The sequence below is a fragment of the Plectropomus leopardus genome, chromosome 7 (genome assembly GCF_008729295.1).
Source record: "Plectropomus leopardus isolate mb chromosome 7, YSFRI_Pleo_2.0, whole genome shotgun sequence".
NCBI classification, from domain to species: domain Eukaryota; kingdom Metazoa; phylum Chordata; class Actinopteri; order Perciformes; family Serranidae; genus Plectropomus; species Plectropomus leopardus.
Window position 1 is genome coordinate 35,323,592 of NC_056469.1, and position 13,787 is coordinate 35,337,378.

General features: G+C 38.7%; 1 protein-coding gene across 1 annotated transcript in view; it reads right to left on the reverse strand.

The window, feature by feature from the left end:
* The window catches only part of LOC121945577 (pleckstrin homology domain-containing family O member 1-like), a 19,561-nt gene extending 9,177 nt beyond the window's left edge, over positions 1–10,384 (reverse strand). The window contains 4 exon segments of the mRNA XM_042489824.1: positions 192–299; positions 301–336; positions 6,513–6,659; positions 10,125–10,384. Coding sequence (XP_042345758.1) covers positions 192–299; positions 301–336; positions 6,513–6,659; positions 10,125–10,151 — 318 coding nt within the window. The 5' untranslated portion in view covers positions 10,152–10,384.
* Between the last annotated feature and the right edge of the window lie 3,403 nt (positions 10,385–13,787).

Here is a 13,787-nt window from a genome sequence, read left to right on the forward strand (position 1 = left end):
AAGCAGCTGCTTTCATCACGTTTCTGGTTAACTGACGTTAGACGTTTAACTGTGCTGACTGCAGTTACAGAAGACAGGCACCTGTCTGTCTGTCTGTGCAGCTGGAGGGACAGACAGGTGCACAGACAGACAGACAGACAGGTGCACAGACAGACAGACAGACAGGTGCACAGACAGACAGACAGGTGTACCGTGTTCCCCGGCGAGCTGCAGCGCTGCAGTCTGAACTTGCTGTGGTTCTTTTTGCTGCGACTCTTGTTCTTGCGGATCTCCTCACAGCGCTCATAGTCCGACAGGTCCCAACACCTCATCTGCACGGCCGAGCTCCTTCTTCACCTGCACACAGGTACACACAGGTAACACAGGTAACACAGTTAACACAGGTAACACAGGTAACACAGTTAACACAGGTAACACAGTTAACACAGGTAACACAGTTAACACAGGTCAAAGGTCACCTGACCATTTCTAGCTGTTTTATTACATCGAATGCTCGCTCAGCTGGACAGGAGTGTTTTTGAAGTTTGGACAGGCTAGCTGTTCCCCTCTGTTTCCAGTCTTTATGCTAAGCTAACAGCTCCCGCTCATCATAAAACATCAGGCTGAACTTCTGCTCTGAACAGAGAAAAGACGAGCGTCGAACTGCTGCAGGATTTCTTCAAAAGAGTCAAAATAAAATGCAAACGCAGTCAAATACAGCAGAAGAAGACGACGCTGATACAGACAGAAGAAGAAGAAGAAGAAGAGTTGTTTACAGACATGGAAACTGTCTGAAATAGATTTAAATAGAAAAACAAACTTTATTTTCTTAAAGACAGTCGGGTTCATCACACTGTGTGTTGAGGTCTGAGGGCCGATCACTGATAGATATTTGATTTGATTTATTTCGAATATTTAAAAAAGAAAAGGAAGAAATGAGAAAAAAAGCAGACTGAAAAAAGTGATGAAAAACAACGTAAACCAAAAAATCAATCAAAAAATGCTCCATTGAAACCCATTCAAACTGACATTTTTGATCCCACAGCCATCAGAGCAGAAAAACAGGACTTGTATTATTTCTGGGTGTCATTCTGGGCTTTTGACTCTGAATTTGTCATTTTTACATTATATATATATATATATATATATATATATATATATATATATATATATATATATATATATAAACACACACATTTTCTTTCAATTTTGAAAAGCACATTTTGTGCGCACATCGATACGACTGTGTGTAATATTACAGCAGGTCCTAAAGGGTTAAATAAATAAAGGTTTGTGTTTATTGACTGACAGTCTGCAGGTAAACCTGCAGAACCAGATAGCTCTGTAACACACACACACACACACACACACACACACAGCGGTGGTTTCTGCAGGTTAACCTCAGCTCATTAATCTCCATGGAAACAGCATCCATTATTAAGCAGTTTTAAACTGAGACTTCCTGGGAGATAGGCCACGCCCACCCACACACACACACACACACACACACACACACACAGAGCTACCTGCCTCCATCAGATCAGCTGTGGCGACAGCAGACAGACGTGGATGAGCTCAGCTGAGACGTCCGTCCTCATCAGCAGATAATCAATAATCAATACTCAGTGTTCTGAGTGGAGCTGATGACATAACAGTCTGACCTCTGACCTCTTCACGCAGTGTGGGAGGAGCGTGTTGTCCTTCATCATGTACGTCCTCACCAGAGGATTTAAAAAGGTCACAGACATAACGACAGATTAACCCTTTCAATCCTGGATCAGCATCACTCTTCTGGTGCCGCGCTAAGACGCCTTCACGAGTATTTAACCCTTTGAACTCTGAGCCAAATGCTTTACTTTCTTTTGAAATCATGAGGGCATTTATTCCCAAATCCATCATTACTGCATCAGCCAGTAATCCTCATCCAGCCTTTTTCAGGACAACTTTTCGTCTAATTTCCAGATTTCGATGACCTCATAGTCGAAACAATTAACCAAGTCACGTTAGAAACTCCGGGGAAAATGTCTATTCATTATATATATATATATATATATATATATAGTTATAATTTATAATTAGCATATTTCTATTATTATAAATAATATATAGATAATTTTTTTTGCAGAATCATTATTATTATTATTATTATTGTTATTATTATTTTAAGCATTTCCTTGTTTGTTACTTTTAATTTTCAGATAATTTTCTTGTACTTTTTTCAAAGTTGTTTTTTTTGTTGCAGATTTTTTGTGTCATTTATTCCGAAGTTTCTCATTGCCCTTTTTCCCATATTTTTAGTAGAAATCAAGCCAATTTGCTCTGGGTTTAAAGGGTTAAACTGTGGTTTCAATCACCTGTCAGAAAAGTCTGTGAGATTAAGTGGTGAAAATATTCAAAATATAGCACATAATTACAATGATATTGATTTAAATAAAAAAAATTAGCTGGCTAAAAACTAAGCAGCTGAGGCGAAGTTTGCTCAGAAACACGCAGCAGGTGTGAAGGTCGCTGTGGTCAGCTGTTTGAGGGGAAGATGGTTTCTGACTGCGGTTTGTTTGTCACGCTGCAGATTGTGTGACTTTAATCACCTTTATGCACAATGTAAAGAATTAAGAGGATTATTATGCTGCAACTAAAGTCTGTAGATCCTTTACTGAGCAAAACATCCACAACAACAAAAGACAGCGTCAAACCGAAGCCAGCGGCTCAGCCAGGTCAGCACGGGGTTAAACATCTCAGACGCCCGAGGAACAGACTTAACTCCGACACGTGGAGGGCAACGCAGTAACGTAATGATGTCACATATTTGTTTTGTTTGTTTTATTGTTTATTCACCGAGTCGATAACAAATGTAAATACAAACATGATTTTAGGTAAAAATAGACGTGTGAAACGGGACACTGATAAATTATCCAAAGCTCGTAAATATGAGCCCAGACCTTAAAAGAGGTACACTTTACAAAATATAAATTTCATCCTACAACTTAACTCTGATCTAAAACTTCGAGAGCATTCAAACAACTCTGAGATCCTAAAAGTATATAATAATAATAATAATAAAAATAATAATACATCCACATTCACTAACTGTCATAAACTAAAGTAACCACTGATCAATGAACCGTTTACTGACAACGTGATTACATCACATCTCTCTCACACACACACACAGAGTGTGTATGTTTACATGTCATCACCATGTGTGACACCGATGCTGCCGGAGGATTATGGAAGCTTAACGTAGTACACACACACACACACACACACACACACACACACACACTCTCACACGTAGTGGATTACCAGTTAAACTGAGTTTCGATGTGACGTCTGAGTGACATCATTGTGTGGCACCTTCAGTTACAGCGGACGGGCGGAGAGTGTGTGTGTGTGATGGTGAGTGTTGACATCAGGATGAGCAAAATAAAGATATTAAACTGATATATGAGACTTTATATAATCTTAGATATTGGATGATGTTATAAAGTGATATGAAATAAACGGTGGTTTTTCCTTTTTTTCACTGAAACTTAACTCAACTACATCTCCCATCATGCCTCAGCCCAAAAAATCTCTCTCTGTGAACCCCCAAACTTGTCAGCATCATTAGACCCACGCTGGCTGGTTGCCCTCGGTAACCAGAGGAGGGGGTCGGCCATGTGCCTTTGGAGGCTTTCTCTTGGTTACCATGGAAACCAGCACCCCCTACATTCTGTCAATGGCCTTATTTAGAGAGGACACACACACACACTCAGACACACACACACACATTCAGCGGTGGTTTCGATACCACAACAGAAACGAAACTTCAGCTTCTGCTTCTATTTATAAAGTTTGATTCTGACAGTTTGATCTGGTTGTTTGTGTTCTTGTTTATTCAGAGTTTTTCTAAAACTCAAAGACGAGCAGACCATCGAAACTAAAACACGTCCACCAAATATTCTTTGTACGAAAACAGGCTGAAGCCTGCAGGTACGCCAGAAACTGTCCGGAAACAGACCTGAAACGGGCCCAAAACAGAGGTAAAGCAGCCCCGAAACAAACAGAAAACAGGCAGAAACAGACTAAAAACAGGCTGGAAACAGACAGAAAACAAGCCAAAATCAGGCAGAAAATAGAACTGACACAGGCCAAAAAAAGACCAAATGCAGGCTTGAAATAGACAAGAAAACAGGCTGAAATCAGGTAGAAAACAGGCTGAAACTCAGCCGACAACAGACCAAAAACAGGCTGGAAACAAATTAAAAAGGGCAGAAAGGCAGAAAACAGCTAGAAAACGGGCAGAAAATAGACTAAAAACAGGCTCGAAACAGACAGACAACAAAGCCAAAAATAGAACTGACAGACCGAACAACTTTCCAGTTGTACAAAGAAATTAAATTATCATCAATTAATTAAATAACTGATTTACATAAAAGAAGAAGAAACTGGAAAAAGTGTAGACTCTCAGAGGAAGTTTAATTCTGTTAAATCTAAAGCAGATGTGGTCAGAGTGTGTGTGTGTGTGTGTGTGTGTGTGTGTGTGTGTGTGTGTGTGGTTTCTCTGGTGTCACACAGGGGGTTTCTATTCCTAGTGAAACAGGAAGTGGAGCTGCTGACAGGGGGAGCTTGTCATGAACCAAAACCTCCGGAGTCTGAATGTCCTACAGAGAGACAGATGTCCTAATATGGTCGAGAGACAGCTGGTGGTGTGACAGCTGATGTCTGACAGGAAGTGACAAACTTCCATAAAAGTCGAAACTCTTTGTTTTCAGCCGCTGACGTGAAGCTCTGAGATAAAAACTCACAGAATCTGATCACGTTATGATCAATCACTGTGGATCAGATCTGCTCAGACACTCATCACGTGTCTAATCACAGTCTGGTGTTTCCCCTTGATCTCTGCTGGGTGTGGGGTTCCTCAGGGGAACGTCCGGGACCTCGGTTCTTTTCATTAAAAACCAAACACCAAATGTTTAAGCAAGCCACTTATGGATGGATGTCCACTGTTAAAAGAACGCTCAAATAAATAACAGCAGCTCTAACAGGTTGTTCTGTAGCAAATTAAGGTTCTCACAAGTTGTTTAAGCATTTAATGAGAACGCTCTGTTGTAGATGAGGACGTTCTGCAGCAGAAAATGGTTCTGTGATGTTCTGTAGTAGATAAATGTTCTCACAAGCTGTTTAAGCAGAACATTCTGTTGTAGGTAAAACATCCATGAGGGTGTTCTGTAGTAGATAAGGATCTATCCAGGACAGGTTCTATGGGGATGTTCTGTAACAGATAAAGGTTCTATGTTGACACTCTGTAGCAGATAAATGATCTGTCAGGGCGTTCTTCAGCAGATAAAGGTTTTATGAGAGTGTTCTGTACTTGATTAAGGATCTATGAGGACTTTCTGCAGCAGGTAATAGTTCTTTGAAAACGTTCTGCAGCAGATAACGGTTCTATTATGATGTTGTATAGTAGATAAAGGATCTCTGAAGATATTCTGCAGCACACATTAAGATATAAAAAGAACATTTTGTAGCAGATAAAGGTTCTGTAAGGACATTCTGCAGCAGATAACGGTTCTGTAAGGACGTTCTGCTGCAGATAACGGTTCTGTAAGGACATTCTGCAGCAGATAACGGTTCTGTAAGGACATTCTGCAGCAGATAACGGTTCTGTAAGGACATTCTGCAGCAGATAACGGTTCTGTAAGGACGTTCTGCTGCAGATAACAGTTCTGTAAGGACATTCGGTTGCAGCAGATAACGGTTCTGTAAGGACATTCTGCAGCAGATAACGGTTCTGTAAGGACATTCTGCAGCAGATAAAGGTTCTGTAAGGACGTTCTGCTGCAGACAAAGGCTGTGTGAGGACGCTCTGTAGCAGATAAAGGTTCTGTAAGGACGTTCTGCCCTGTGTGTCGCTGCAGTGAAACCTGAGCTCTCTGTGTCTCTGCAGCCTGAAACTGGACTCCTGCAGAACGACGCTGTAGAAAGTGGAGGGGAAAACTTTCTGTTTCCAGTCAGAACCAAAACAACAACAGATAACTGAGGAACAAGACAAATTCTTTGGAGGGTACTCACAAGTAGTCTGATGTACTTCTGAAATTATAAGAGAACTGGCAGTTATTCTCATTTCTGACTGATTCATTATTTAACACACAGATGTGTATCTTCGGTTCTCAGAGTGATCTCCAGTGTAGAACAAGGTGAACACGCTCTGGAGAAACTGGAACCAGTTCATATTCAGTCGTTCTCAGGTAGAACTCTGTATTGTTCTGTAAAAGTCTTAATGTTACATCAGTTGTAAATTAAAAAGCTGCACTGTCCCTTTAAATCTGTTACAGAGAGCAGCAATGACGTCACAAAGGGAACCACACCTGCACACAGGAAGTCTCACTCTACCATCTGTCTCCATGACAACGCCTTCTCTCACAGCATCACCTCCAACACCTCGTCACCACGGCGATAATTAACGAGGCGACAGCAGTCAGAGATCCGTCTCAGCTGATCAGATTTGATACTGAATCTATAATCGACGTCTTTGATCGGCCGTGACTCACCTCTTTCTCACAGACGAACAGCTGATCTCCCCTCAGAACCACAAACCGGTTCTTCCAGATCTCTCTGAAGATCCCTTTCCCGCAGAACTTTCGGATCCAGCCGACCTTATCGGGCTGAACGTGCTGCGGCGCCGAGTCCTGCGGACCCTGAACAGAAACAGGAAACAGGAAGCTGTCAGAGGAGCGCCGTCAGAGCAGGTGAACTGTCATAAACTTCCTTACTCAGCGTCATTCCTGCGACAAACTTCTTCTTCTGTCTCTTCAGTCTTTTTCAGCACATTTAAAATGTCTCTAATTTAGATTTTAGTTTGAAGTTTTCGACAGATGTACTGATGGAAAAGGCGAACTTTATTACGGAGGCGAAAACAGGAAGGTTTAACGTGCATGTTGTTGCTCAACTGAAGAATGAACAAATATAGTTCATCAGGTTATAAACTATCTAGTAATAAAAAATAATACATAAAAATAAATGTAACAATAAAAATGGTAAAATAAAAATAAATAAATGAATAAAGACACAATTTTCATTTGCTAAAACGATCAATTAATAAATACACGTATACCGATAAAATTGGTTAAAATAAAGATAAAAAATTACAATACTGAGAGTGATTTGCTACTAAAAAAATTAATTTATAAATATAAATGTAATTAATAACATAAAATAAATCCAAATATGTAAAAATGCTGAGGTCCATATACTACTAAAAAAAATCTATTAATTAATATAAATGTAACAATTATAATTTATCAAATAAATCTATATAAATAAAACTGCTAAGACTCATTTACCAGTAAAAATGAATAAAAATCAAAGTGAGAATAAAATTAATAAAATAAAATAAATATAAAATCCCAAAATAAAAACACTGAGATCAAGTCCTCCAACACATTCACCCCTCCTGATCGCCACACACCTTTTGTCCTCTGGGGTCATTGTGACCCCGCCCTGTTTTGACTGTTATTTAAAGCAGGTTGTATAAATTGAAGTCTGTGTTACACCTTTAGTCTTTCTTCAGTCAACACATTACCACACATCTTTCCCCTCGTTTTGGAATTTAGGGCAAATAGACCTTGTTTATAAAAAACACATTTTAATGGCAAAAGATTTGATTTGGGGTCAGATTGACCCCAAGGACAACACGAGGGTTAAAAGTAAATACATTAAATACTAATAAATTACCTAAATCGTCCAAAATGTTTGACTTAAATTTTAATATTTAGTGCACAATTGCATTTATTTTTTCTGCATATTTGCAGCCACTGAGAAAATCTGCTGTAACTTATATAATGTAAGTTAAAAGTTTTTCACTGTATTTATCAGCTGTTTTTTGACCAAAAACCTGAATCAGTGAAGGAGAACAATAACATCTGATCATCTTTTATAGATTTTTTATATATTATGGCTGTTGAAGAAATTAAGTTGTTTTTTCTTTTAATGTGAAGAAAGAAGAACATTTTCTTTGTAGGTTTCTTTCAGTGCGACAGTGACGCTCTGTCTGCGCTCTGTCTGCGCTCTGTCTGCGCTCTGTCTGCGCTCCGTCTGCGCTCTGTCTGCGCTCCGTCTGCGCTCCGTGGACGCTCTGTCTGCGTTCTGTTGACGTTCTGTTGACGTTCTGCTCGGGTTAAACAGACTCCTGCTGTGATTTCTGCTGTAAAGCTGTTTTCTGTCGCTGAGGAGAAAAGCTCTGCTGTTGTTTTGAGACGACGTGAAGAAGAAAAGGCCGCAGCTTCTCATTCACTCTCTTCTTTTGTGATTCAGATTCGGTCACATTCTGCAGCCGCGGCGTCTCCAACCAACTGAAGGAACTTTTATACCCTGAAAAACTACAAATACCACGCAGCCGTACTTCCTGAGTGTACAGTGAGGTGAGTTTCTGAACTTATTGATATTTGATCAGATATTTTCTGATATTAATCAACATTTTATGAACGTTTTTCTGTATTTTATTCATCTTAACATTAAAATTCTTAATACTCAAAATCATACCAGAACAGAACGTAAAACAACTTTCAAATATTTAAGATTATAGCCAGAACTTAACTTAATAATTACTATACAATTAATAGAACATAATAATAATTCTGATATGAAACTAAATGACTCTGCACATAAAATACAGTATAACAGTTGATAAACGACTCTGCACTTAAAATGTATATGTACATTAAAACGCACACTTAAACAATTCTACTGGATTATTAATATTAATAAGAATATTTTTCTATTTATTATTAGTAGCAGTGGCGCGCTGATCTCTTTGTTTACTGGTCACGGTGTTTTTGACTTCTGGGACTCTGAATGTTTAAAAATGAGTCTGACTTTTATTTATAAACCAGTTTAAAATCAGGAATTCGTGTATATTTTTCTAAAAAGAATTATCATATGTCTAGCTCCTTCTGGTGTTTTAAAATGTATTTAAATGTTATTTTATAATGTGTTTATTATGCACGATGCTTTAGATTCTTAATGTCAATCAGTTTGAATTGCCTTGTTGCCAAAATGTGCGATATAAATAAATGTGCCTTTCCAAGTGGTAATCGCATTAGTAGCACAGGTAGTAGTAGTAGTAGTAGTAGTAGTAGTTGTAGTTGTAGCAGTGGCTATAAGTAGTAGTGGTAGTTGGCTCTAAACTAGGAGACTGTTTAATCAGCTACAGTATTTAAGTCGTATTCATCTTGTTAATGTGTTAATTATTTAAGTTATAACAGAGTATTTAATGTAAATGATTATTTGTTATTATTCTTTATCATAATTTCTTGCTTTATGTTTTATTGTGAGAAACTTCACAACACTAGAAAAGTTAAACATGTGGATGAAGTAACAATACTGCAGCATATTACAAAAATTCATATATAGTCACTAGTATATTACATTATATTTTGATTTTTATTTAAGCCCTTGGTGTTGTCATGTCATTAGATTAGATTATTCAATGTTATTTTCAACTTATTTTTGACTTCTTAGTGTGTTTGTCCGCCGCTGTAACATTTACTTTCACTTCTCGTCTCATTTTATTTTGTTTAAACCACATTTAAAAGATAAAAACTGTGACTACAAGTCAGTATATGAACTGTCAGGTTTACTGTAAATCATATTTAATAAGTGCATCACATCACTTTAACTACCAACAACAAAAGCAGCTCAAATGACCATAAAGTTCCTGTAATCACTCACATTTATAGATCTGCGTGTGTGTGTGTGTGTGTGTGTGTGTGTGTTATGTAAGTCCGTTAAACGGCCTGTCCGGTGAGTTTAACTCCTCTGTCGTTAACGGCAGAAACCGGAGCTGTTCAGCAGATTCATGTCGCACCGGTGATTATTTCCTCTTTAACTCTCAGGATTATTTAAGTGTCAAAAATTGTTTTTATCTGTTTGGATTTTTAAGTTTTTACATTTTTTTCATTTTAAAACGTGTAAACCTCAATAGCGCTCTTATTCTGAAAACCGGAAAAGAATTCTTATGCAGCTAACGGCAGTTTTGGGGGGGTTTTACCTTCAAAATAAAGGCTTAAAACTAATCCTTAAGGCTTTTGTTCCTCGAGCTCCGGTTTTAACGGGGTAAAAACGGACCGTCACGGGCCGCCGGTGTCGGTTCCGTTGACACTCACCCGTTTCCCGGAGTTGTTCTTCTTCATGCTGCCGGCGGCGGATTGATGTCGGTACTTCTCCCACTTTGACGGTAACGTAACTCCGTTATTCCCCCACAAAGAGCAGCGGACCGGCGGGAGAAGAGGAGAAAAGCGGGTTAAAAACCGTTAGAGTGCCGCAGGGGACGACCGGAGCCTCCGCCTGAGCTCCGCCGCGCTCAGCAGCTGGTCCTCGGTGTGAGTCTGGTGGTCGCCCCGCTGTTCCGTGCTGCTGCTGCAGGGCTCCGCTGTGCTCTGACCGGCCAGGAGCCGCTCTGTGGGTCGGTGTCCGGTTACTCCTCCTCCCCATCCTCCTCCTCCTGCGGACTCCCTGCTGGCTCAGCGGCTCCTCGGCAGCCCCGGAGCGCCCCCTACAGACAGAGACGACCCTCAGAGAGAGGAGGGGAGTCTTACGCTTAACTCAAGTTGGAAAACACCCCAAAAATAATTCAAGAACTTCTTATTTTGGACAAAAAAAAGTAATAATTATGCAATAAAAAACTGTCTCACAGAAAAAAATATTTTCTGGAAGACAAAACAGAAATGACATCATAAACAAATTTTTAAATAAAAAGCCAGTGATAATAATAATAGCACCGCAGAGAACCAAATGCAGTGAAGGACTTTGACTGTAGAACAGCTGAGTGTTTGACAGCCACAGCGCTGAAACAGACACATCTGCAGAGGTGGAAAGTGACTTCTTTAGACTTTTACAGACGACTTTGTGTTAGTTTCAGGTGTAATCAGACTTTGGATGAATTATTTGGAAACACCAGGACGCCATGCTCCGTGTCTCATCCGGCCGCTCGCGCTGAGCTCTCATTATTATTACCAGGGGCAGATGTAATGTTTTTTGGGCCCGGGGCCACAAGCACATGAGCTTATTTTCAGCCTTTCTCTAACTGTGAATGTCGGCAGGCTGTCGGCAGCTATAGGAGAAGTAGGCCGACTCAAAAGTTTTTAATTCCTGAGTAAAATGATTAACAGCACGGAAGTTTGACAGAAGCTGAAGTCAGAGTCCTGCAGTCAGGAGAGGTTGGCCTATTATCAGCACAATGTGCTTCAATTTACCTGAAGTTTGTTTAAGATGGAGCTTTTCATTTTTATATAATGCTGGAAAGTTTAAGAAATACACCATGGTCACATGAAACTGTGTCAGTGAACTATGAGGGCAAAAAACAAACAAGAAAAACAACAAGAAAAACGAAAAATAATCATTCTTTAATAGTAATCAAAGTAATATGTTCAGTTAATCATGATATTTTAGTTATGGTTAAGTAAGGTTAAGTAGAAGTATACAGTAGTAGAAAAGTCTAAATAATCTTTTTTTAAAAAGTAAAAGTACCTAAAGATTAAAAGTTGTTGTTTGATCATAAAATACTGATAATATAAATGATGTTAGGATGTGTGAAAGTACCAGACATCCACTTTTATATTTATGTTTTTATTTATTGAATATGTATTTGTATACAGATGTTTGCATATACAGTATATTTTTCTATTAATTAAAAATTAATTGTGCAGTACATGAAAACTGAACAATGGGACACAAGCGGGGGGGGGTTTGGTTGTGGGTCAGTCTGGATCAGTCTCTGATCCTCGGCTCACATCTGGATCAGTGTAATCCGGTTCAGAGTGGTCTGGATGTTGGCAGATGTTCTCAGGCTGATCTGATCTGGAGTCAGTTTCACTCTGAGCTCAGATCATCAAACTGGGTCAGACGCAGAGACGGAGGCTGATCTGCAGATTATCCTCTGACACGCTTCATTAAAGGCCCAACACGCACAAAAACACAACAACAACAGCTGATGAGTCCTGCAGGTCAAAAAAGGAAAAAAAAATCCAGCTTTATTTTATTTCATCAACGCCTCAACACACACATCGGAAATTAGACTCAACAATAGAAATATTAAAAAATGTCTATATATAATGATTTATTACTCTGTATACGTTGGTTTTGTACAACAGAGGTGAAAATATCAGCTAGTACATTCACTTAATACTGTATTTACAGTAAAACAGCTTAGAAAATTAAAAAATGAATGACAACATATAATTATCAATTATGAATGTATAAATGACTTTATTTCAAACCAAAAATTAAAACATTAGAAAACAAAAGCACAGTGTCCGAAAATGAGTAGGTCAAAATAAAACCTACATATCCCTTCCCCATAGTAATGAGCACATGAATACATCAATATTTATAATAAAAAAATATTAAATATATTATTCTGCATAATGAGTACTTTTACTTGTGGTACTTAAAGTATATTTTAATGCTAACACTTTTGGCCTGAATACAGGATTTACATTCGCCCCAAAATAACTTTTACTGGGGAAAAAAAAAAAAAAAATAAAGGAAAAATTCACCCCAAATATCAAAATACATATTTTTCCTTTTATCTGTATTGCTATTTATACATGGAGACAGTTTTGGTGTGAGTTGCGGAGGGTTTGAGATATCAGCTGCAGAGATGTCTGCCTTCTGTGTAATATAATAGAACCAGATACTTGTGAATAGGAGTATTTAGTGCAATGATATAAATGTCATATTGCAGTAGAATAAATGTAATTGTTGCAGAGGATCCAGTTGAATACAAGACATGTCTACAATAAAATAAATGAGTACTTCATATTTAAATTGTAACCCGACATATAAATCATATTAATGCACCATATGTTTTATGATGTTTTATAATAAATATTTTTCGCTTTTTTATCTCTGCAGGAAGTCCGGCCTCCTAAAATCTTTGACTTTGCTGAACACGTCGCAGAGGGAGCCTGTGATGTTTCTGACATCCAGAGCGTCACTTATCAAAGGTACGACGAGCACGGTTCATGAGCTACATCAGCTGTTTCACTGATAACTCTGCAACTCACACCAAAACTATTTAGACTGATAAACAGCAGTACAGGAAGGAGTAAAGATACATGTTTTTACTTTTGAACATTAACAAAAATCACACAACAACACAAACAGGACGACAGCAAAACGTAAACAGCTGCGGGGACATCAGGAGACAGGACAGAGGACTTTCTGTCACTTTCTTATGATTCCTGCCTGACCTTTGACCTCCAGCAGCTTCAGGAAGGAAGAATCACACCACTGACGGGAAGTGAGACGCGTGAGTGTGTGACGCAGCGTCATCAGTGTGTGTGTGTGTGTGTGTGTCTGTGTGTGTGTGTTCAGATGCTGACTGTGTTTCAGCAGAACTGACATCATCGTCATCATGAATCAGCTGACTGTACTTCCTCTCAGACACATCCGTTATCCCGTTTTGATTCATGACTCAGCGTCAGTGACAGCTGCGTCCTCAGGCATCATGTTTGGAGTTGTCCCTGCGTCCGTCCATACGTCTGCGTCCGTCCATACGTCTGCGTCCGTTTTGTGAAGGTGCAAAATAAAACAAATGATTAAAACAGAATATCGATAAATACCAGTGTAACAGTAAAGTGGTAAAAATAAGGTTTTTAACACAAATGTGCGAAAAGGATTTCGCACTTTAAAACTGAGCAAACTGGCTGTTTTTTTTTTTAAATGGGAAGAAAGTGATGAGCAAAAAAAGAAGAAATGACCCAAAATAAAAAAAAAGCACAAGAAAATCAGTATAAATATTTCAATTTTTGTATTGAAACAAGTGT